The 24,074-nt window shown below is 39.2% G+C and overlaps 1 protein-coding gene across 2 annotated transcripts in view; it reads left to right on the forward strand.

Annotated features, from left to right (window-relative positions):
* Positions 1–24,074, forward strand: part of LOC126380002 (protein spire) — a 208,860-nt gene that overhangs the window by 111,368 nt on the left and 73,418 nt on the right. For both annotated transcript variants that reach the window (XM_050029105.1, XM_050029179.1), the window contains exon 4: positions 11,536–11,690. In XM_050029105.1, the coding sequence (XP_049885062.1) occupies positions 11,536–11,690 (155 nt within the window). The remainder of the gene's footprint in view (positions 1–11,535; positions 11,691–24,074) is intronic.

A 24,074-nucleotide genomic window follows, 5' to 3' on the forward strand; every position in this document is an offset into this window, starting at 1 on the left:
TCGCAAATCATCATCATCATCACCAGCCCATTAACGTCCCCACTGCTGGGGCACGGGCCTTCCCTATGGATGGATAGGGAGATCGGGCCTTTAACCACCACGCGGGCGCAATGCGGATTGGTGGTTATTAACGACTGCTAATGCAGCCGGGACCAACGGCTTAACGTGCCTTCCAAAGCACGGAGGAGCTCGAGATGAAAACTATTTTTTTGTGGTCACCCATCCTATGACCGGCCTTTGCGAAAGTTGCTTAACTTCAACAATCGCAGACCGAGCGCGTTTACCGCTGCGCCACCGAGCTCCTCACGCCGCAAGTAATCAAAGATAACTTGCAGCCACTGTTGATACGAAGTCCTAAAATGGATGTGATAAACCTTTTGGTGACAAGAGGTCTCTGTCTTCAATACCAATTTATTATCTATCATATAAGAAAGGATACCCAAGTAGCACGGCTTTAGAGGCTTAAACCGAAATTATCTATTGATAGTCAATTCTTGGTTTATTTCTAGACAAGGGTTTTCTATAGAAGCTAATACAAATACTTACAAAAATATTTATTCGTGAATGTTGCGTGTTTGTTAACGCCTAGCATGTGTGTGTGCCTGCTACGCGTACTACACAGCACACGCACACGACGACAGCAAGACGACGCGTGGCGCGGCCGCCGTCGATTCCGCACTTCATTCGCGGCGACCTCATATAAAACATGTCTGTTACCTATTTGTAATAAATTTGTATGAATTTGAAGGAATTCTTTAACTCAACGATCCTGACCGCCACCACCGCTGCAGCAGACGTCCAGTTCTTAACACTGTTACAAGATATTACAGTGTTGTCATCGGTCTCAGCACATTCAGCCAAGAATTGGCATACGAGCTTCTATAAAGAATTAGTGTTCTTATATTGTATCTTCTCTAATATTCGTTTATTTTCAGATAATTTGCTCTATAGAGCACTTATTTTAAGTACATTGATAGGTATGACCTCCGGCCTCCGTAGTCCAGTGGTTGAGCGCTAGGCTCACGATACGGAGGTCCCGGGTTCGATTCCCGTTGGGGACATATCACAAAAATAACTTTGTGATCCCTAGTTTGGTTAAGACATTACAGGCTGATCACCTGATCGTCCGAAAGTAAGACGATTCGTGATTCGGAATTCGTTGGTCCCGGTGACTACTTACTGATGTAAGTACGTAGTCGTTACATGAGCCATGTCAGGGGCTTTTGGCGGCTCAATAGTAACAATGACATCAGGGTTGATGAGGTTGGTACTCCACCTCACACGGTAGAAGAAGATTTTCTTTTATTAGCTTCCAATCCACTATTGAAGCAAATAAAACACACATTACACTTCCGAATACTTAGAAATGTTAAAGTCACCGTCACCCGTTATATAACAGACGTAACTAAAAGCAGTTACAAGTAACAAGTAGGAAACAGTTCGGTATGTAATAGTAATAGGTCTTGGTAACAGTATGGCGATATTTCTAACGTGGGAGAGAACGAATAACTGTTAACCGTTGCCTGTTGTCTTGAAGACTGTTGAGGTACGTGGATGCGGCGCCACGTTATCTGGACGGAGGTAGCATTGTACGATAAGGTGCAAAATCCAATCAGTTTCTTGCAAAGTAATAAATTAACCGGTTGCACTTAAGACCTCCTGGTTACATGTCGCTTCTGTAATAGACCAAAACGCCTACAAAAACAAACTTTATAATTATGACAACTAATGGTTCATAATTTCAACACTGTTTACAAATAATTCGTTGGACTCAGTGACTGCATTTTTGCTCTTTCACTGTATATACTGAGTTTCGCTCGAGATAATACAATGCTATCTCAACATCTCCGTAGCATTATCCCGTTTTTCACAGGGTCCGCTTATCTAACCTGAAGATTTGTCAGGTCCAGTTTTTTTACAGAAGCGACTGCCTGTCTGACCTTCCAACTCGCGAAGGGTAAACTAGCCCAATACAAGTTAGGTCACATACCTACAAAAATGGATTAATTTTTGCCTATGAGCAATAGGAATAAAAAAATAAATATCATATTACAGTGAGTATTAATAGGGTTTTAATTCTTAATATTAATGTTCGAAATTCGAATTTAGTTAAACGCCGTGTTTTGTTGAACAAAAAGTTAATGGTTTTTTTTCAATCAAACCAAACCAAATGGTCTTGGTCTGAATCAGGAAATAACTTAGGTACTCCTACACGATACGAACTTCGACATGCCAACGGTACCTAAACATAATCACATTATAGTACACCTTATATTCTAAAGTTAATGATTATAGGGCCATCAACAAGATGGAATCGACTTAAAGGAATAACGGATGAGGGAATTACATCCGCCTCGAGATTACTGTAGGGATCAAGCAATTAAAATACGCCTCTTATTGAAGTTGTATGAAGAGTTCAAACGACCCCTGAAGTACCTACACTACATACCTACCTAAGTACATACATTAGTAGTGTTAGTGACATCGTAACGAATACTGAGGGGGATGATTCAGACCATGATTTTGAGTTGATATTAAGTGGAATTTTCCATCGCAAAATTTATGATTTTTTGTTTTGTAATATTTTTAAAATCTGGCGATGGAAAATTCCACTTGATGTTAACAGAAAAATGAGCTGTATCATCCCCCTCAGTATTCGTTACGATGTCACTAACAACCTGTATCAACTCACCCATCCCAAGTCAGGAAGATAAAAGGCTAATAAAACTTTGAACACCAGATTTTAGGATGTGCTATAGTCACTCAATATAACATATATCATAACTCATATCTTGCAAAAATGTAAACTGTCGCTTTTAGTCGAGCTTTTTACAAAATAATGTTGTTAAAACGATGGTCAAATTGCTCAAGTGCTAATTCGTCATTGCATCGCCACAAAATATTTGGACTTCCTAGACTTCCTACCTGAAACATACTTAAGTACTTCACAATTTCATCATAGGTCAATCTATTCGCATCTACTCCCTGTCATCTCATCAATCTTTATGGGACCACACATTAACAGTAACAGGCCATCTCGGGATCCCGTGAGAAACCTCTGTCTTAGCATCCATGGCGAATTTAATCTCGGGAACAGCAAGTTTGTTGTAAAAACTGATGAAGCTTCGCCGCAAATGAGATAACGCGCGTACGTTGACGGAGCCGCGCATAAGATGGTGCAGTAATGGGGTGAGTTATAGATGTATATGTGTCCATATTATTTGACCTGCAGTGTAGTAAGTTTCACACTTGAGAAATATGCTCATAATTTAACAAAGGATAGTATTACCACGGCCTTAGGTGTCTATCCTGAGAGAATCGTTCGCACGGACTTACGATCCTTCCGAATTTTATGACGGTTGTAAAAGTAGTCGCAGTAGTTTCAAAAGTAACAGAACTAAGGACAATGATGTATTAAAACGTCTTAAAAATCTTCAATAGAAACAGCTGGAAAACCAATAAGGTCGTTACGGTGTGTTTGAGGAATTTAATGATTGTTTTTTTTCCATGGACGTAATAACTTCCACAGATCAAAAATGAAGGAGCGAGTTCTTCTTAATGAATCCATTGTCTACAAAATATTGAAATAGAAAGAGGACAGACAAAGGATAAACAAGGAGCTCGAGTACCAGGGTATCATAGCTGAGTCAGAGGTAGCAAATCGTCGTGAACTCGGTTACGCAAGCTATCCGCAGTTGGTTATGGCGATTTCTGCGATTTATGTGACCCTAGTACATGGCGCCAGTGACGACACGCGTCTGGGATTTAGTCTGTATCAGTGAGGTTATGTATTCATTCACTTTCACGACTTTTGCCCTTTTCCGGGTTGGCAAATGTTAGTCAAATTAGTTAGTAGTTTTTAATCATAAAATATGAGAATAACTTTAAGTTAATATTCCTATAGAAAACTTGGAAGTACTCGAGTGAATTCGACAATGGTTTAGATTAGGACCTTCTTACTATAAATTTAAGTCCGTAAATCAATTAATTATGTATGTAGTTTACTGACCCTTGAGGCATATACTTAAGCAATTGTCAATATCTTGCATAATCTGAAGGATATCCTGTAATTAAATAAATAAGCAATGTATAGGGGACTGAATATTTTTTTTATGCACATTGCTAGGAAATATTTTTTTTTTTTATATTTCAATTAAGTACTTCCTCTCCTAGCCCTTTCTAGCATTTATGTATTTTTTTTGTTTATATTTTAAGTATTACTCACTTGTTCCTTCCTTTTGTTTCTTATCAACAGATGGATGCGTGAATAATAGATATAGGTACTTATTCAAATTAAAATTCAATAAAATCTTTATTTAGTCATTTTTCACATAACGAACCATCCGCCTATAACTACTGCAGCTTCTCACATCCTGTATAGCCGGGGAAAAGAAGCTGCAAGAAAAACCTCGGCACAGGTCCCTAGACGTTGAAACGTTTGTTAGATTTGATTTGATAAATGAGTAAGTAACAGGATAATTATTGTACCTTTTTAACCACAGTAGAAAAACGTTTCGGATATGTAATGTTTTCAGTTTTATATTAACTTTGGACTTCTCGAGAATGAAGGGACATCATGACCATCCTTTGTCCTTATCTCACTCTAAGGTGTGGTCTGCACAACATGTATACTGATTACCTGTACCTAATAAATAATTTCCTATTTTCCCATTACTCGGGTACAGAATTATTCCATAATACGTATACAATATAATGGCAGAAGCATAATACAAAAATAATTGTTGCTTGATATTTGGATCACATTATGTATAGAATTATGTTGCTACCTATATACATACATAAACTCACGCCTATTTCCCACCGGGGTAAGCAGAGACTATAGAATTCCATTTGCACCATCCATTTCCATTTTTCCATTTTGTTTCTACCTATATAGCTTCTCTTTATTTTGATCAGAATAATAATGGGTGTAACAGTACCTTGGTGTAATGAAAAGGGTTAATCATTTATACCCAAAAACAAAGATAAAAGATGCGTATGTCTGTTGTCCATGAAATTAGAAGGTTAAACGAAGAAAAATCTGTACAGCGCCATTTATATAGTTTTTGAGGAACGTAGCCTCAAAAGTCCCTCATTGGATTATCACTGATATTACGTCATAATAAATGCAACTTGTCAATGTAGCACATTTACCACACCAGTCATGCAGAAATATTACCGAGAATTAATTTGAGTTATTGCTTTATTATACGAAATTATTGTATTTACATAATTATTTGGTATTGCATAACAACTGTGTCATTGTTACAAATTATTTTTTGTATCTATTTCACGGTTTTCAATTCTGGTTTTAGGCTTAAAAACTTCCTTGTTTTAAAACTGTTTTTAATAGTTATGTTGGATCTTTTCGGGTCAGTAGATAACTGTTTAATTGTTCGCTTTCCGTTCATTAACCGGTTATGTATTATTATTATGTAATAATCTTCGATTTGTTTAATTATAACGTCTACCTGACTAGGTGTAAGTGAAAAATAAATCCTGGATTGATGATTGATGACATTTTCTGGTTTAGAAAGAAATATTCAAAAGGACAACTTTGACTTCATTGAAGTAGGCCCACGGTAAAGTAGAACCAAATATTACAAGAAAACTTGCACCTTTTATTCTGACATTATCAATCCAAAACCTTACATTTACCGTGTGCTATGAATGATACTGTGTTAGACGAAATCCTAGCTTACAATAAATATTACACATTATAATTGGTTACAGTGTGATGTATATGGTAGATCTAATAAATTACAATCCTATTCAATGTAGTCAGCTGCGGTCTATGGCCATAATATCTCCATTAGGAACTATTCCGTATCTTCGTAAATGCTACTACATTACTTCTGTCCAAAGTAATACCTCGTCAATATAGATACGCGGTATGATAGCTACATTTTCAATGCTGTTGTCTCTCTCTCTCTCTCTTTTTAAGAGCTGCTCTTGTCGGTGGAGTAACCGCCATTCCTCTCTTCTTCCCGCCAAAACCTTCACCTCCCGATACGACACGACCTGCACCTTCTCTTTTATTTGTTTCATAAATGTGCTGTTGTGTCGGTGTAGAATATTCTTTGGAATTTGACTTAACGTTGTGGAGAATTCGCTAATCTGTAGCCACTCATTGAAATCAGGCTCTTGCAATTTTATTCGAAAGAAAAGCAGAATTAAAGCTCAAGTTTCTATGTAGCAGCTTTATTTCAAATAGAGAATTGTAAAGCTCTCATATCTCATGTTGTCGCTCCCGATTAATTTATAGAAAATTATTGTGTAAAATGTCAGGTCGTAATTTTAATCATTACTGTACATATAAATTAATAAATAGTTGTATTGAGTTACGGATGTAGGGGGCGCCACAGTCATGAAGTAGGGGCGCTAACGTCACAGCAAACGGCTGAGCGGGGGAAAGATGTTTTTCGGAGGCAGTCGGTTGGCAACCTCCGCGCGATAACGTTCGTAGCCAAAGTCTAGTTGTGATACCTATTGTATATTAAAGGCATTATACCGTGACCTCTTCTTTTATTTGATACTCATCAGTAGATAATAAGTAGGTACTTTTACTTAAGTACTTATAAGTAAGTATATTACCCGCGACTTTCAAGTGAAACCCTACTATTTAAACTATAGAAGTTTCATACAAACTTCATCCATGGGCATAACATAATGTAGTAGTAACTAAAAAGCTGTTGTAAACACACACATCTAAACATATAAAAGCGGAAGGTCCCTGACTGACTCAGTCATTACGAAATTTCAGAAATTACAAGTAGGAGTCTCAAATTTTGCATTTCTTACCTTTTAGGACGTGGGTGTTCAATAAGACGGGATTTTACTAAATTCAACCACCAAGGAGCTAAAAACGGGCACCTCCTACTTGTAGTTTCGGAAATTTCGTGATGACTGAATCAGTCAGGGACCTTTCGCTTATAAATTTAGATGTGTGTGTGTACGCCCGCTTTGTTGTTACTACACTACTTTATGTTATGTCCGTTGCAGTAATAGGCAGTAAAATGAAATAGTAAAATTTATTACACCTCTAAATCAAGTGATGTTATGACGATAGGTATAACGTGATGTGGGCCATTGTGTTACTGGTTGATAGGTGATCTTCATTGTAAGGGTTTGAATGGAGCGGTGATTTCGGTCTTGGTAGGACAATTCATAAACATAACATAAGCTCACGACTATAGGCACTCCCAATAGGGTAGTTTCCAAGTAGTCAAATCAGGGGGGTAATATTTTTTTTTCAATTTGACATTTGCGCATATAAAAGTAAGTGCGCAATGCAAACAAATGTCAAATTGCAATACTTATTGCTTTCTTAGATGAATTGCATCGATGTGGCCATTTTAACCCCTCCAGTTACTTTTTATTTAACGTCAAAACACAAAATTACCATGGAATTGGTACGAAAAAGCAACCTATGACGTCATAGAAATTCGAGACAAAATGTCGTAGGTACTTAATATTACATTTTTCTCTATTAAAATTCATAAATAAGTTAATTAAATAAAAAAGAAAACGTTTTTTGTCACCTTTAGATTTGTCTTTATTTAGTAATCAGAATTTCATAATTTACTTTTGACCTAGGAAACTACCCAATTAAGGTAGTCAAAGGTACATTCGTCGCAAGATGAACGAAGTAGGTACTGTTAGATGGCAAATAATCGCTCGACCCAATATCGACTAAAACATCACTATGATAATGAACGTCACAACACTAGCTTACGCACGTTGACAGATCTATTCTTACCGCGTATTGAGGCTATTGTAAAATGTTATCTACATTATAGTATATTGAATGTTTTATCAGTAATTGTACTGAACTGGTTGTTTTGTTGAGTAGTACGTGGGTACTACTGATCTAACAGAAAGCTTGGTGAGGTCCACACCTCACCAAGCTTTCTGTGAGATCAGTAGTTTCTTTCTTTTAAGGACGCTTTATGTTTTAAGTAGTTCTAAACATCTCCATCATCATCATCATCATCATGGTCATGTATTCTGCCTGAAAATCAGCGTCATATAGGCTATGGCATTATGCAGAGATGGAACCGTTTCGGCATACATTCATAATTGAATAGAATAGAATAATTTAATAGAAATTGTTTATTATAAAAGGACGCCACACACAAAGACAAGACAATAACATCACAATTTCTTTTTTTACAAAACAATTTCCAAAAGCTTAGGAGGATGTTAATTACAATGATCATAAGGTGGTGGTGGACGTCCTGAGATAAAAGGGCCTCACTCAGCACAAGTCGCGGCGTGAACCACGACGCTGGTATTATGTGGACTGTATTTGATGAATTGTATTATTTTAATATGTGAAAACAATAAGTATGTCGATAAATATTTTTTCTTTCTTTCTTTCTTTAAATATAAAGCGTGACTTACATCGTAGTGTCACAGGTTCGATTCCCGGCTGGGGCTCTAAACCACTGAATTCGACTTTAAAGAGTTTGAATTCATGTTTAGGTTAGATAATTGATATCATGTGGTTTCAATAGTCCTTGGTTGTGTGGTCCTTTGTTTGGTAAGGACTTTTCAGGCTTGAATCACCTGATTGTCCGAAAAAGTAAGTTGATTCCGTGCTTCGGAGGGCACGTTAAGCCGTTGGTCCCGACTATTGGCCGTAAAACCACATCCACCAAACCGCACTGGAGCAGCGTGGTGGAGTATGCTCCATACCCCCTCCGGTTGATTGAGGGGAGGCCTGTGCCCAGCAGTGGGACGTATATAGGCAGTTTATGTATTATGTATGTATGGTTTTAATAGCCTAGCCCCGCGTTACATGGATGGAACTTAAACATAGCTGGCAAGGAGTGGGGTGTGTATTTTATACAACTCTGGTATTGAGTGTGTTCCTGTAGTTATTAAATAACTCGTAATGTATACCCTCATTGATTTAAAAGATGTGTTGCTGTTGCAGTTTCTTTTCATTTCATCTCCTCAGCCATAACACCTTGCGAAATGACGTAAATTCAAAATGTTACATTGACCTTCAACAAGTTTAATAATAATAATAATAAACGTTTATTGCATGAATTCAGGTTAGGTACATTGCAGATTACAGTGCATTAAAATAGTATCACCAAAATCTACTTTTTCAAGCATACACAATGAAAGAACGGACGGTACAAGGTTACATTACGTTAACTACTGCCTATATAATAAATAACAATTAATAAAATATCTTAAGCTACCCATATTCATAAAATATTAAAACTAAAATAACATTCATCATCATTCAAATTCATTCATCCATGGTAATTACGTTGAATAAATGGTTCTGATTTCATGGAACTTAAACATAGCTGGCGAGGAGAGGGTGTCGTGTATTTTATACAACTCTGCCTACCCCTTCGGGAATACAGATTACAGGCGTGATGCTGTCGGATCGGAAGCGAAGTCATTTTCCTTCGTTATTTTTCTCCCATTGCTTCTTTTCTCGAAGTTTTAATTAAGTTTGTTATAAAAATAGAATCTGATCTACGTTGCTAGCTGTTAACACAACGGGACTGTTGGTCATAGTATTAAAAAGCGTTGGAATTCGACCATGATCCCCACAGGCCGGTAAATGGAAGTCGAAACGCCCACAATTAACTTTATTGGCGAATTGCATGATCTATAACAATGATAATTACACCACTATCGGTGTAATGGCCCATTGTCGTATTAATCCGCGACCAATGTCAAGAATGAAGCTTTTGACCAGATATTCTCAAACTGGAAGGATCACTTCCCCTCGGTTCGATAGAGGCCGCCAACGCGCTTTCTATCCGCTTTAAAGATGACATTGCCAATTAAATTGAGAATTAAATAAGTTAGAATCGAATCTTGAATCACCTGATTGTCCGAAAAAGTAAGATGATTCCGTGCATCGGAGGGCACGTTAAGCCGTTGCCCCGGCTATTAGCCGTAAAAACACCTCCACCAACTCGCCGTGGAGCAGCGTGGTGGAGTATGCTCCATACCCCCTCCGGTTGATTCAGTGGGACGTATATAGGCTGTTAGTATGTGAGTGTTAGATAGAAAAGAATCGATCGACCTAATCGACTGATACATCACTATACTCATAAACGTCACAACATAAGCTTACGTACTTTGACAGATCTAATTCTTTCCGCGCATTGAGACGATTGTAAAATGTTATCTTATTGAAATATAATCAATAATAGTACTGTACTGGTCATTTTGTTTAATAGTACCCACACTTATCTATTTTCCCCTTTTCTCAGTAGTCTTATTAGTTGAATTATTGATTGAATTATTGGGAATTTCCTTCCCAGGGAACTTTGTACCCAGGAGACTTACCAATAAAACAAAATTCTTCTGTATTTAGAACAACATTGTTAAAGGTAGGTAATGCAGATTGTGCATATGTCAAGTGATTTCCAGAAATTTGCCCGTTTAATGGCATTGACGTAGACTCGCCCCCTATTACATGGGACTTAAACATAGCAGACGAGGAGTTGGTGTATATACTATACATTTCTTACCCCTTCGGGATACAGGAGTGATGCTATGTTAGGTTGTGCCTAAGTCCGAATTTACAATCACAAATGCCTGCTTTCTTCCCATATTTCTTGTTTACCTCTATAATTTCAACAGATAGACACAAAGCATAACTCACGCTGTGCAGATCTAATGGGCAGATCCTCAGAATCCGACTTGCAGCTACATTTGGTATTGAAGAATTGATGATAGTACACAAGCCCAATGCTAATAGGTCCATCATGGAAGTCTATAGTTCCCATCAACGTTCGTTCGTTTGTTCGTTTATATTAATAGTTTCTTTCATTCTTTCAATCGCTAGGTTTATCCACCTTCAGTGGGGAAGTTGACCTACAGTTTGACAATCGTAGCTTCCGATCAATCACCCCAGGGCGGCGGCGCGCACAAAGCGCAAATATGCGCTTACGCAAGTTATCGGCTCGTTCGCTGGTGTCAATAAGTGTAACGGATCGTGATCGATACAATGTGCAATACTTAATCGGACCACACGTGCCCGTCAAGGTCTCTGATTTAAGCGGCGTATACTAATTTCTAAACTTCACATAAGTTTCGTGATGGTTGGATGGAATATCTTTATTCAGTAGGTAACATAGTAACGCTTTAAATCAGGGGGTTAAAATGGCCACATCGAAGCAATTCATCTAAAAAAGCAATATTGCATTTTGACATTTGTTTGCATTGCGCATTTAATTTTATATGCGCAGATGTCAAATTGCAATATTGCTTTAAATTCTTAGATGAATTGCTTCCATGTGCCCTTTTTAACTCCCCAGTTTGAAGTTTGAAGCAGTTATTCATTTAAAATGCGTTATTGCAATTTGACATTTGCGCATATAAAACTAAGTGCGCAACGCCAACAAATGTCAAAAAGCAAATATTTTTTTTTTTTAGATGAATTGCTTCGATGTGGGTTTTTTAACCCCCTAGTTAGGTGACGTCATCGGTAGGTCCATCAAAACTGGAAACTAAGATCAACCGTCGCTGACTAAAATATGTTTTCCTTCTTTCTAGACGAAGAAGACGAATGTGGAGCCCTATCAGAAGAATCGGAGACGTCAGAGGGGGGTAGGGCGGACACTGACGACGAGGGCATCGAGCGCGACGCCGAGCCCGCGCCGCGGCGCAGGCGCCGGCGACGGCGGTTCATGCTCAAAGATATTGTTGAGGTAAGCATGTTCACAATAAGGGTTGTTGAGATCGCTCTCGAGTTATTGACACCGTAACAAATACTGAGGGGGATCGTTCAGACTGATTCTGAGTTGATATCAAATCGAATTTTCCATCGCTAAAATATAGAATTGGAAATAATGTAAAAATAAAAAACTAAAAAAAAAATAATTTTGCGACGGAAAATTCTACTTGACATTAACTCAGAATCATGGTTTGAATCATCCCCCTCAGTATTCGTTACGATGTTACTAACACCCTGTATAATCTTTATTAAGTTTTTATATAATATATTTATATTATAATTTATACAAATAAAAGGAAGCTTTCCATTGTTTAATAATTATACTTATCTTAATCTTTTCAAATATTCACTCAATGTTTTTAGGAGTTAAATAGGTCAAGTTCTTCTACAGAGTAGCTTCTTTGAATTTTGGTAATCGGTCTTATCTTAAAGTGTTTTTGTATGGGATCGTTTTGGTCGTAGGTTGTGGTCGCTATGGCACCCATATCAGATACATTTCAAGAGGACCACGTGTTATGGGACTTTCTCTCAGAGATGAGTGCGATCCTTATCCGACGCATACTTGAACTCTAAGGCGGGTGTTCACTGTATTCTAATATTTAGTGTGTTGTTAAGGGCCTATATATGATCCGTGCTTCGGAAGGCACGTTAAGCCGTTGGTCCCGGTTACTACTTACTGATGTAAGTTAGTATTCGTTACATGAGCCATGTCAGGGGCCTTTGGCGGCTCAATAGTAACCCTGACACCAGGGTTGATGGGGTTGGTAATCCACCTCACAACCCACACGATAAGAAGAAGAAGGGTCTATACCTACTTACTACGAATGATTTAAGATAGTGATGAGCTAATGGTGGCTGGGTGACGAGTCTATCTCCGAAATATATACTTACATAGTTCATGCGGTCGGACAAAATCTCAGTCTCAAGGATTCAGGGGGGTCAAAATGGCCACATCGCAGCAATTCATCTAAGGAAGCAATGTTGCAATTTGACATTTGCGCATATAAAAGTAAGTGCGCAATGCAAACTAATGTCAAATTGCAACGTTGCTTTCTTAGATGTCTTGCTTCGATGTGGTCATTTTAACCCCCCTGTTTTCTTTCATTACAGTCAACAGTCCTGCTCGGTGAGGTGTAGGTACTTAGTTCATCTTACGATGCATGTACCTCTGACTACCTCATTGGTATATAGTCGTGATGATATTATGTTAACAGTCCTGCAGAGCAATAGGACAATTTTATTCTTATTTATTCGGCTCGGACTCTAAACTATTGAATTTCACTTTATGAGTTTGAATTCGTGTTTGGATCATATATTACTCGGGTTTCTAGGTTTTGTGCCCATACTATTATCATCATCATCATCACCAGCCCATTAACGTCCCTACTGCTGGGGCACGGGCCTTCCCTATGGATGGATAGGGAGATCGGGCCGTGAACCACCACGCGGGCCCAGTGCGGATTGGTGGTTATTAACGACTGCTAATGCAGCCGGGACCAACGGCTTAACGTGCCTTCCGAAGCACGGAGGAGCTCGAGATGAATTTTTTTTTTGTGGTCACCCATCCTATGACCGGCCTTTGCGAAAGTTGCTTTACTTCAACAATCGCAGACCGAGCGCGTTAACCTCTGCGCCACCGAGCTCCTCAATAACATACATAAACAGCCTACGTATATAACGTCCCTGCTGGGCACAGGCCGGCGTAACAAGTAAGTAAAATGTGATGGTTGTAATGTAACCAAGGCCCTAGACCACCATAACATGACCCGGGTTGCATCACCGGGTGCTGACATGGCTTTCACTGCGTCATACCGTATCACATATTAGGAAGTTATTAGTGTCATCCAGCATCACATCGCCGTAGCTCTTGTTATATGCCTGTGACTTGAGTTACTTTTTACCCGTCATTTGTAACAGGTATTTAATACTTGTTACATCTCTCTCTCCTTGGCTTTTATTATTCAATCAATCAATAATACCTACTTTATTGCACAACGACATATACAAAGGACATAAACATACGAATAAAAACATAAGTACAATAGGCGGCTTTATTGCTAAATATCAATTTCTGCCAGGCAACCTTAGGGTGAAAGAAGTTAATGCATTGGAGCACGGACTGGTGCAATAAACATAATAATGATACGAACAAAAATTAAAAATAATAAAATAGTAATAATAGTAGTATTATTCCCATCTGCTGTCAGCCTTTTATTTGTCTTCCAGTTCGCTATATCGGATGTGTCGTTTTCAGAGACATTGCACAAGCACATTCCCTTCTTGACCATATCCGCCCATCTTGCTTTTGGTCGTCCGGGTCTAGCCCGGTCGATTTGTTTTCGTCTGTTTTCTTCTTATCGTGTCGATGGCAAACTAAATAGTATCCAAAACTTGGCAACAAGTATGGCGATTATCTGCAGTGCTCATCAGATCCTCCTGCGTGCAGGTGTTCGGGCACGCAGGACACGATGTAAGATGTTCCATCGTTTGGGGAACAGTGCCGCACTTGCACTTTAAGTCAGAGCCATCCGAGAAACCCCACCTGAACAAATTGTCCTTGCTTCGGCCCACCTGAGTAATAATCTAATTTTAAACCCAATTTTAATAATCTCATCTAATCTTTGGGCCTAGTAGAAATACTTTTATTGCTGAAACCATGGGCAATTTCAAAGAAAGTTATAACGGTGATCTAGAAAAGATTTTCGCATATAGCAGTCACTTGGCCGGACCAATGGGGAGCGCTGATGGTTCTCATCCGGTTACAAAATATTCGTTACTATACTCTAGTACGTATCCTTCTGGCCAGGTATGTATTCATAAAGCATTCTGGGGCACCTCTACGAAGTAAGGTAATCGACCTGTGCTCGTCATAAGTGAATCTGAATCTCACGTATCAATAAGTGGTTATAGTTTTATGATTGTCTCTTAAGTAGTCATCTACCGTGTGATTTCAATTTTATGGACAATTTATGTTTGGAATATTTTGATAAGGGTAATGGATACCATGTTTTCGGATAATATGTGAAAGTGTTTTGTTTTGGTAAACATTATACTTTCTTTTAGATTGTTTTACTTTTCGTTAATGGGCCGACAACATTTTACAATTACTTGCTCACTTTAAATTTTACACTGTTAATAAAAGATATGTATTTTCATCATTATAGATATTAAAGGTTTGAATTGTGTTTGTTCGTTCTTCTATCGTGTGGGTTGTGAGGTAAATTACCAACCTCATTAACCCTGGTGTCAGGGTTATTATTGAGCCGCCAAAGGCCCATAACATGGCTCATGTAACGACTACTTACTTACATCAGTAAGTAGTAATCGGGACCAACAAGTTAACTCTTTCGAAGCACGGATCATCTTACTTTTTGGACAATCAAGTGATCTGCCTGTAATGTCCTAACCAAACTAGGGATCACAAAGTGATTTTTGTGATGTGTCCCCACAGGAATACTAACCCGGGACCTCTGTATCGCGCGCCCAACGCTCAACCTCTGGACGCTCGTCGTTAATAATTGATATCTCGTGGTTTCCAGCATTTATGCTCGGTTAAGGGCAATAGGGTCGCCTTCTATTACATGGGTCGTAAACGTAGCTGGCTGGGAATGGTTGTGTATACTATACATACACCTCTGCCAACCCCTTCGGGGATATAGGCGTGATGCTATATGGTCGTAAGGCCCAAAGTCCTTTTTAAATCCAAATCCCATTGTTTAACTATTGTGTCTGGAAATCCGGGCCTTACGAGGATATTATGTTGTGATTGTGTTTGACTATGGAGTGGTATTCTTACAATGCTAAAAGATATACCGTAGTAAGCACTCTGCCCCCTAACCCGACAGAAAATATAGAAGTCTACTCGAGAGAGACGACGTCCCGTCGCAATTTCCCGTCTCCAAGAATATCGAGCTAGTGTCTGTCAGATTCTCATACGGAGGGTTCCGTGCTACAATACAATATAATTTGTATCGTGCATTTTTAGAAAAAAAAAAATAATAGTTTTCTGTTATTTTCATTTACATTAAAAAAAAATTGAAAATAAAAAAATAGTTTTTTGTAATTTTTTTACAGAAAACTATTTTTTTTTCTCCACATTCTCAATTCTGGGCCATTTCAATAATTTCTTGTTTTTATAAAGCGAAATCTTCCGGCTAAGTAGTTAATGCCATCTGCGGCAATTGACAATAAGTCACGTCAAAACAAAAGCGAAATCAGAGTTTCTAAAAGAAATAAGAGAAGATTTACGGTAAACATTTAACCCTTTAATATGGCTATATATCATGTTGGTCTAACAGAAAGCTCGGTGAAGTGTGGTTACTTAGTTCATCTTGCGATGGACACTGGCTTGCATCTCAAAACGGGGAACGCCGGTTCAAACCACCGTATCGGGCTTGCACCAATGAGTTATTAGTTTTTACTAACACAGTTCGCTCTACCATTGTAGACTGCGATACGGCTCATCACATATCACGTTGGTCTAACAGAAAGCTCGGTGAGGTGTGGATACTTAGTTCATCTTGCGATGGACACCCGCTAGCTTCTCAAAACGAAGAACGCCGCCGGTTCGAACCGCCGTACCAATGAGTTATTACTTTTTACTAACACAGTTGGCTCGACCATCATCACATTGGTCTAACAGCAAGCTCGGTGAGGTGTGGATACTTAGTTCATCTTGCGATGGATGTAACATAGGTACCTCTGACTACCTCAATTGGGATATAGTCGTGAGCTTATGTCATGTTATGTTGTTTTAAATTTAAGTTTGACATATCAAAAATCGAAATTAAAGTTTTTGAAAAAAGAAGTAAAGTAGCTATGCAACGGTGATGCACTTGTAAACGTTTAACCACCAAGATTAATATGGCTCCGATGTGGATCCCTAAACATTAGCTGGAGCGTTTTTGCCAGGGATGGAGCTAAGTGGGTCACTGGAGCGAGCCGCTTCATCAATATTACACGCAGTTTACTTCACAACCACTGCCTTTGGTGGCTTTACGGCCGCGAAGTTCTTGTGAGGATACTGCCATGTTATTGGATGAATTTATTTCGATCATAATTTGGTAGACAGGACGGCGGCGTTTTGCGAGATCACGATTCTATGCTTGGTCTGCGGAAAGAAAAAATACAGGGTGTTAGTGACATCGTAACGAAAACTTTGAGGGATGATTCAGACTATTATTCCGAGTTGATATTGATATCAAGTGGAATTTTCCGACGCAAATATATGGAAGGGAAAATTATTAAAAAAATCACTAAAATTTTCATGAATTTTGCGACGGAAAATTCCACTTGATAGTAACTCAGAATCATCGTCTGAATCGTCCCCCTGAGTATTTGTTACGATGTCACTAACACCCTGTATTAAATGCACTTCATTTTCTGTCGTGTGGGTTATGGGTGGATTACCAATCTCATAAACACTGGTGTCAGGGTGATTATTGAGCCGCCAAAGGCCCCCGACATGACTTTTGTTTTTGTTAGTGACATAGATAAGTACATACATAAACTATTTATATTTCCTACCGGAGTAAGCAGATGCTATGGAATTCCATTTGCTTCGATCCTGACATAGTTCTCTTGCTTCCTCCACATTCATCAATCGTTTCCATAGACAGGTATATAGTATATTGCATCACTTGTTATAATCATCATCATCATTTTTAACCGACTTCGAAAAAGGAGGGGTAATTCGATAACGATCCACAAGACCAAAATAAAAATAATAATAAGTAGAATGGAGTAAATATATGTTGGCCGTTGGACCTTGACATTTTAATTATATTCTCGATGATATTTATGACTTACCAATAGCATTTAAAGAAATTAATGATATCAAAAACCCATCGTAAATTAAGATTCATGAGAACCTTCTGGAAATACTTGTTTGTTGCTAAAAAATATTCTTTAAATAAAAACCACTTAACTGTCTGTGTGTGTGTGTGTGTGTGTGTGTGTGTTTAGTGCGTGTGTGTGAACCAAATGTATCAGTTTTCACTAATATGGTCCACCAGTTTGACGGCGACACGACACGACTCGCCACCTATGGCAATGCGCGTTCTTACACAAAGCTCGGTGAGGCGTGGGTACTTAGTTCATCTTACGATTGATATACCTCTGACTACCCCAATAGGCTAGTTTCCAACTAGTCAAATAAGTTACTTTTTACTAAACGTCAAAACACGAAATTACTATGGAATTATGGAAAAAGCACACTGTGACGTCATAGAAAAACTTGACAAAATCTTGGAATTATTACTCTTTTGTTGATTCAAATTCATAAATAAGTTAATTAGAAAAAAAAAGAAAATGTTTTTCGTTAGTTTTTGATCTGTCTTTATTTAGTTATCAGAATATCATAATTTATCTTGAACCTACTACACGACCAATTGGGATAAAGTCATGAACTTATATTTTTCAATAAAAATGTATGTGATATCACTTTGCTTCGCCAAACTGGAAACATGTTGACAAGTTAAAGTATCAGAGTTCGCTTTTAATAAATCACAATTAAGACCAGTTTCGACGAGCGAGCCATAAATATATCTCCAACAAGATAACAATTACAAGACTTATATTAAATAATGCGGGCAACTATTAATTGGTAAGAAAAGCTGACTTTTCCTTCAGGATTTGTTACCGAGTATCTTAAGCGTGGAAAGATTATACATAAATATGTATTTGTACATTATTATTTGTATGTCGTTTCCATATCTCGGGCCTACGGAGTCCCGGACTTTTAGAAGGCGTGGGTGGGGACGAAGCCAACACGTAGAGGCCCCTTAAGACAGTTTAATCTAAATGTGGTGTGACACGAACCGGCGATTATCCCTGTATGCACTATTATTATTATTATTAATAGCCCTCGGTGTCCCACTGCAGGGCAAAGGCCTCTCTTCCCTTCTTCCACTCCTCCCTGTCTCCAGCTTGTTCGTGCCACCGTTTCAAAAAGATACATACCGCGACCAAATCCAGGATGGTGTAAAGAAAGGCCAGTGCCGTGTTTATCAAAACTTAAAGTTACTCACAAGTACGTGTAAATTACGTTTATGACAAAAGTTGAGGGATTGTAAAACATACTAGTGTTAGGTTTTCTGTAATTTTGTGCGAATTTGTGTTGCCTTCATATGGCAACACTAGGAGAAAGGGTATAAAAAGGCGTGTTTGTCTTTCATTGGGGTCTTTTGATTCGAGCACGCATCGAAGGCAGACGTACCATTTTGAACACGTGTACACTTGTGTTTGAGCACGCGTGCGTTTTGGAAATTTAGAGTAAGTAACCAATATACTTATTATTTATTATTTCAATGGTTGTTTTATTTATAGAGCATGTACCTGAGGCAGCTTTATGTATATCCAGGTATCCGTATGTTAGTTAATAATCATGTTACCGTGGTCTTACTACATTTCAGAAGTGGGATCGTATCCATATGTGTTAATCAGGATACACCGTTTTTGAGATATTTTACTTTGGAAATATATCTGTATAAATATATACATACATATATATTCATCACATTCCAAAATATTATAGGGTTATCTGAAGAATATTTACATGTTCCAATGTTTTCGAGTTCCAGATTATGCCTCTTGAAGACGAGATCGTTCCACGAAGACGAGCCGAGCCGAGCCGAGCCGAGCCGAGCCGAGCCGAGCCGAGCCGAGCCGAGCCGAGCCGAGCCGAGACGAGCCGAGACGAGCCGAGACGAGCCGAGACGAGCCGAGCCGAGCCGAGACGTGCCGAGATGAGCCGAGACGAGCCGAGACGAGCCGAGCCGAGACGAGCCGAGACGAGCCGAAACGAGCCGAGACGAGCCGAGCCGAGCCGAGCCGAGCCGAGCCGAGCCGAGCGCAGCCGAGCCGAGCCGATACAAGCCGGGAGCGCAGCCGAGCCGAGCTGATACAAGCCGGGAGCGCAGCCGGAGAGAGAGCCGGGAGTGCAGCCGGAGAGAGACGTCGCTTCACGCGTCGGCACAACGAGCGACACAGCCAACGACGTCGCGGCGAAGGGCAGGAGGTGCGACGTTCGTCGGCAGCTAAGGGAATAGAAAGGTCAGATAGCCCTACATTTTCATCTAAAGATGTTCTTAATATTGTTGAATCATTAGTTAACTTAAGATCTTAACCTAATCCGACAGCAGTCGCCACATCACATCCTTCCAGTAGTATTATGAACCATGTTACCCGAATTTGGACCCTCATCGAAAATTCAAAAGATTGATACTTGGTTAAAGAAAGTTAATGAGTGTGCCACTGTTTACGGATGGGATGAGAACAACCGTTATCCACTTCGCAATGCAGAAACTGCAGGAGTTGGCCAAAGTTTGGTATGAAAGCTTCAATTCTATTTTGTACAGCTGGGCAGAATGGCAGCAAAAGTGGTTAGACGCATTTCCTTTTGAACATGATTATGGCCAATCCCTGGAGGATACGCTTAGGCGAAAGAGTAGGTTTGGTGAACCGCTAGAGGTTTATTATTATGAAGAATTAGCTATCGTGAACCGGTGTGACATCGAAGGGAAACGAGCCGTGGACTGCATTATCCACGGATTAAGTGACAAGACAATTAGATCCAGCGATAAGCGTTACGATGTACGCAGCCTGATCAACTCCATTTTCTGATGAGTAATAAGGAGAACCAACCGCCGCCCGATCGCTTTCATTTTAATAAAACAAAGTAGTCGACTGAATCCACAGCGGGAAGTAATAATGACAATAGGGATAAATCAGTTAAGACTTCAAAAAAAATTCAAGTTACAAATTATTTTGTTTTAACTGTAGGGAAAAAGGTTACCCGTATCTTAAATGCCCCAAACCTCTGGTCCAATGTACAGGATGTCGTAGGTTCGGTCATAAAATGGAAACTTGCAGAGTCCCTTTTTTTTGAAAACCGTGATAATCTAGGTAACATTCCTAAAATCATGCGCATACTTACCTCTAAGTCGGGCTCAAAATATTTCAATACAGTTAGGGTAAATGACACCTCTATGATATCGTTTATAGATTTCGGTAGCGAAGTTTCGTTCATAAAACAAACAACGACACTGATTTTGGGGTAGACTTGTGATCAACCCCCGACTCCACTAAAAGTTTTGGTAGTGATTTTATTTTGTCCATGGGCAGGACACAGGTTAATTTATGCATCGACGGTGTTAGTGCGGATGTTTTGTGTCACGTGGTTGACAGTAATCTGCTCAATTGTCCGATATTAGTAGGACAGTCCTTCACCGAACAGAAGCAGGTGCTGGTATTCAAGAATGCCAACGAATTGAGGTTTTATTATGATGATGAATTCCCTTTTGCTAACGGTGGTAGTGGTGATACTGCGAGTGTAAAGGTCGTCTCCGCTTCATGCGCAAGATTGAGTGGAGAGGCGATTATCAGAGCTCGTACTGATGTTGTGATTAATTGATATGTTAGGCTTAGCGGAAGAGTCGTGGGGAAGCCAAACCGAGAATTCACGATAGCCGGCGGGTTATACAAAGTAGAGGAAGGTCAGCTCTTTGTTCATATTACCCCATTGTCAGCTTTTGTTATATTGATGAAGGTGATATTATAGGTAGATGAAATAGAGTTCAGATTGTCAATCATATTTGTACATCACCCACAGACCTCGTTGGCGAGCATTTAGGTATAGAACCTAAAGATGTTAACTTTAGCAAAAACGCTTGAAGAGCCACATAAACGACGTCTATTTTAACATTTTGAACGAATACAAGCATTGCTTCGCGCAATCATTAGAGGAGTTGGGATGTACAAATATGACTGAAATGAAAATTGAATTGAATATTGAGCGTCCTGTGGTTTACCGGCCTTACATATTGTCGCACAAGGAACGACAACAAGTAAGAGAAATGGTTGGTGAGATGATGAATGCGGGGATTGTACGAGAAATTGTATCGGAATATGCGAGTCCAATTATGTTGGTTCGTAAGAAGGACGGTAAACAGAGGCTCTGTGTTGATTATAGGTTTCTGAATTCAATGACAGTTAAGATAAGGTACCTGATGGCAGTGATTGAAGACGAGATTGCTCGATTAGTGGGGCAGGCCTACTTAATAACTTTGGATCTGGCATCTGGATACTACCAGGTGCCTATTGCAGAAGAATCGAAACCCTTAACTTCCTTTATCACCCCAGACGACCAATATGAATTTAATCGTATGCCGTTTGGGTTGGCTAACGAACCAGCTGTATTTCAAAGGCTGATGAATAAGGTATTGGTTTCCGCTAGGTTCTCAGAAGCTACCGCTTACATCGATGACGTATTAACTTACGAAAAGGATGTAGAAGAGTGTTTGGATAGGTAAGAAAGGGCTTTACAGTTGATAGAAAAGGCAAGCCTAACTCTGAATTTGGCAAAATGTAATTTCTTACAGCAGAATTATTAACTATTTGAGTTATGATATTAGCGCTGCTGGGGTGCGGCCGGCTGACAAAAAGACACAGTCAGTGTTTGATGTTCCTCGTCCCACCAGTCCACATTCCGTCCGCCAATTTCTGGGACTAGTAGGATATTTTCGGAAAATTTATAAGGAATTACGCGTCTTTATCACATCCGTTGAATAAGTTGCTCAAGAAGGATGTGGAATGGTGTTGGACTGAGGAACAAGAAGCCGCATTTGTTGATCTCAAGAGTAGTCTGATAGATAGGCCAATCTTAGCCATTTACGACCCGACCGCCGAAACACAGTTGCACACTGACGCCAGTGAAGTGGGCGTCAGTGGAATATTGATGCAGCGACGTAATGGAAACGACACCTACCATCCCGTAGCGTACTATAGTCGCCAGACATCTCCAGAAGAGAAAAGGTTTATAAACTTGAGACTCTTGCTATAGTAAGTTCGCTCAAAAGTTTCGGGTTTATCTTCTGGGTCAGAATTTCAAAATCATGACCGATTGTAGTGCGTTGCGCTCCATGCTTTCCAAACGTGATTTGGTTAGACGTATTGCCCGCTGGTGGCTGTTTTTGCTTTTTGAATATCGTGCTGGCACGAAAATGTCGCACGTGGACCTTCTATTTCGGAACCCAATTGAGGATCTTAGTTCAATGGAAATTGACGCTGGTCTTTACCCGACGGTTATGTCAATCAATGAGGGGGACAGGTTGTAGACTCTTCAATTAGGTGATAGTGAACTGGGTCGCATTCGGGAATTTCTTACCACTGATATTGATGCAGATGGGTTAAAGTACATAACAGAAAACTAATTCAAATGAGGGCCTATTCCACGTAAACGAAAAGTCGAGGTGCCTTTTCACACCCTGTACATCAATCACCTTGGACCTTTTTGTGCGATCAAAGAGAGGAAAACTCTTACCTATTGGTAGTCGTAGATGCCTTTACGAAATCTAAATTTATCAGGCCAGTCAGAAATACCAAGAACAGTTACAACAACGCGAGAATTAGAAGATATTTTCTATACATTCAGAAACCCAGATCGAATGATTAGCGACCGCAGTACTTGCTTCACATCGTACGTGTTCACACGTTTTGCTCGGATAAAGGTATTAGACACGTGTTGAACGCAGTTGCAAGTCCTAGGTCCAATGGACAAGTAGAACAGTGTAATCGCACGATGTTAGGGTCGTTAACTGCGCAAAATCTTAATTTTGACAAGAACGTCTGGGATGACAAGATAGGTAGAGTCCAATGGGGCATGAACAACACCCGTCGGAAGACAACGGGACGGACTGAGGTAATGTTTGGACTTCAGATGGATGCGGAAATTAATCCTATGTTGAACGAAATAGTATGCGAAACGCAAAATTATACTTTATTGTCAGTTCGGGAATCCCTTAAAGATGTAAAAATTGACGATTCAAAGTGTAACAATGTTACCTACTGAATAAACATATTTTTGAGTTTGAATTTGTTGGGATTGATGACTACTTCATTTAACAAATCGAATGTCACCCTGGATTCACGTTAATGATGATAAAGAAAGTAGTGATGAAGATGACTGATTGTGTCATTATTATATACAATCAAAAGAAAGTAAGTAGAGGTACTGTTTGTTGGATGAAACTGTAAGATGTGTATTTAGTAATAGCTTGAGAAGGAGGGCTCATAGCTATTTAATTAAGGTAACTTTCAATTTTGTGAGGAGGGTTCACAATTATTTTAATTATCGTATATAAGAAGGAAGGGTTTGTATACGATAGTTACAAGTGTGAGAAAGAAGGTTCACACTCAATTGCTTTGCAATAGTTCGTGAGAAAGAAGGGTTTGCGAACTATTGCCAACTTGAATAGCTTTATAATGTTATGATTATTTTAATTATCGTATATAAGAAGGAAGGGTTTGTATACGATAGTTACAAGTGTGAGAAAGAAGGTTCACACTCAATTGCTTTGCA

This window comes from Pectinophora gossypiella, chromosome 1 (assembly GCF_024362695.1).
Source record: "Pectinophora gossypiella chromosome 1, ilPecGoss1.1, whole genome shotgun sequence".
NCBI lineage: Eukaryota > Metazoa > Arthropoda > Insecta > Lepidoptera > Gelechiidae > Pectinophora > Pectinophora gossypiella.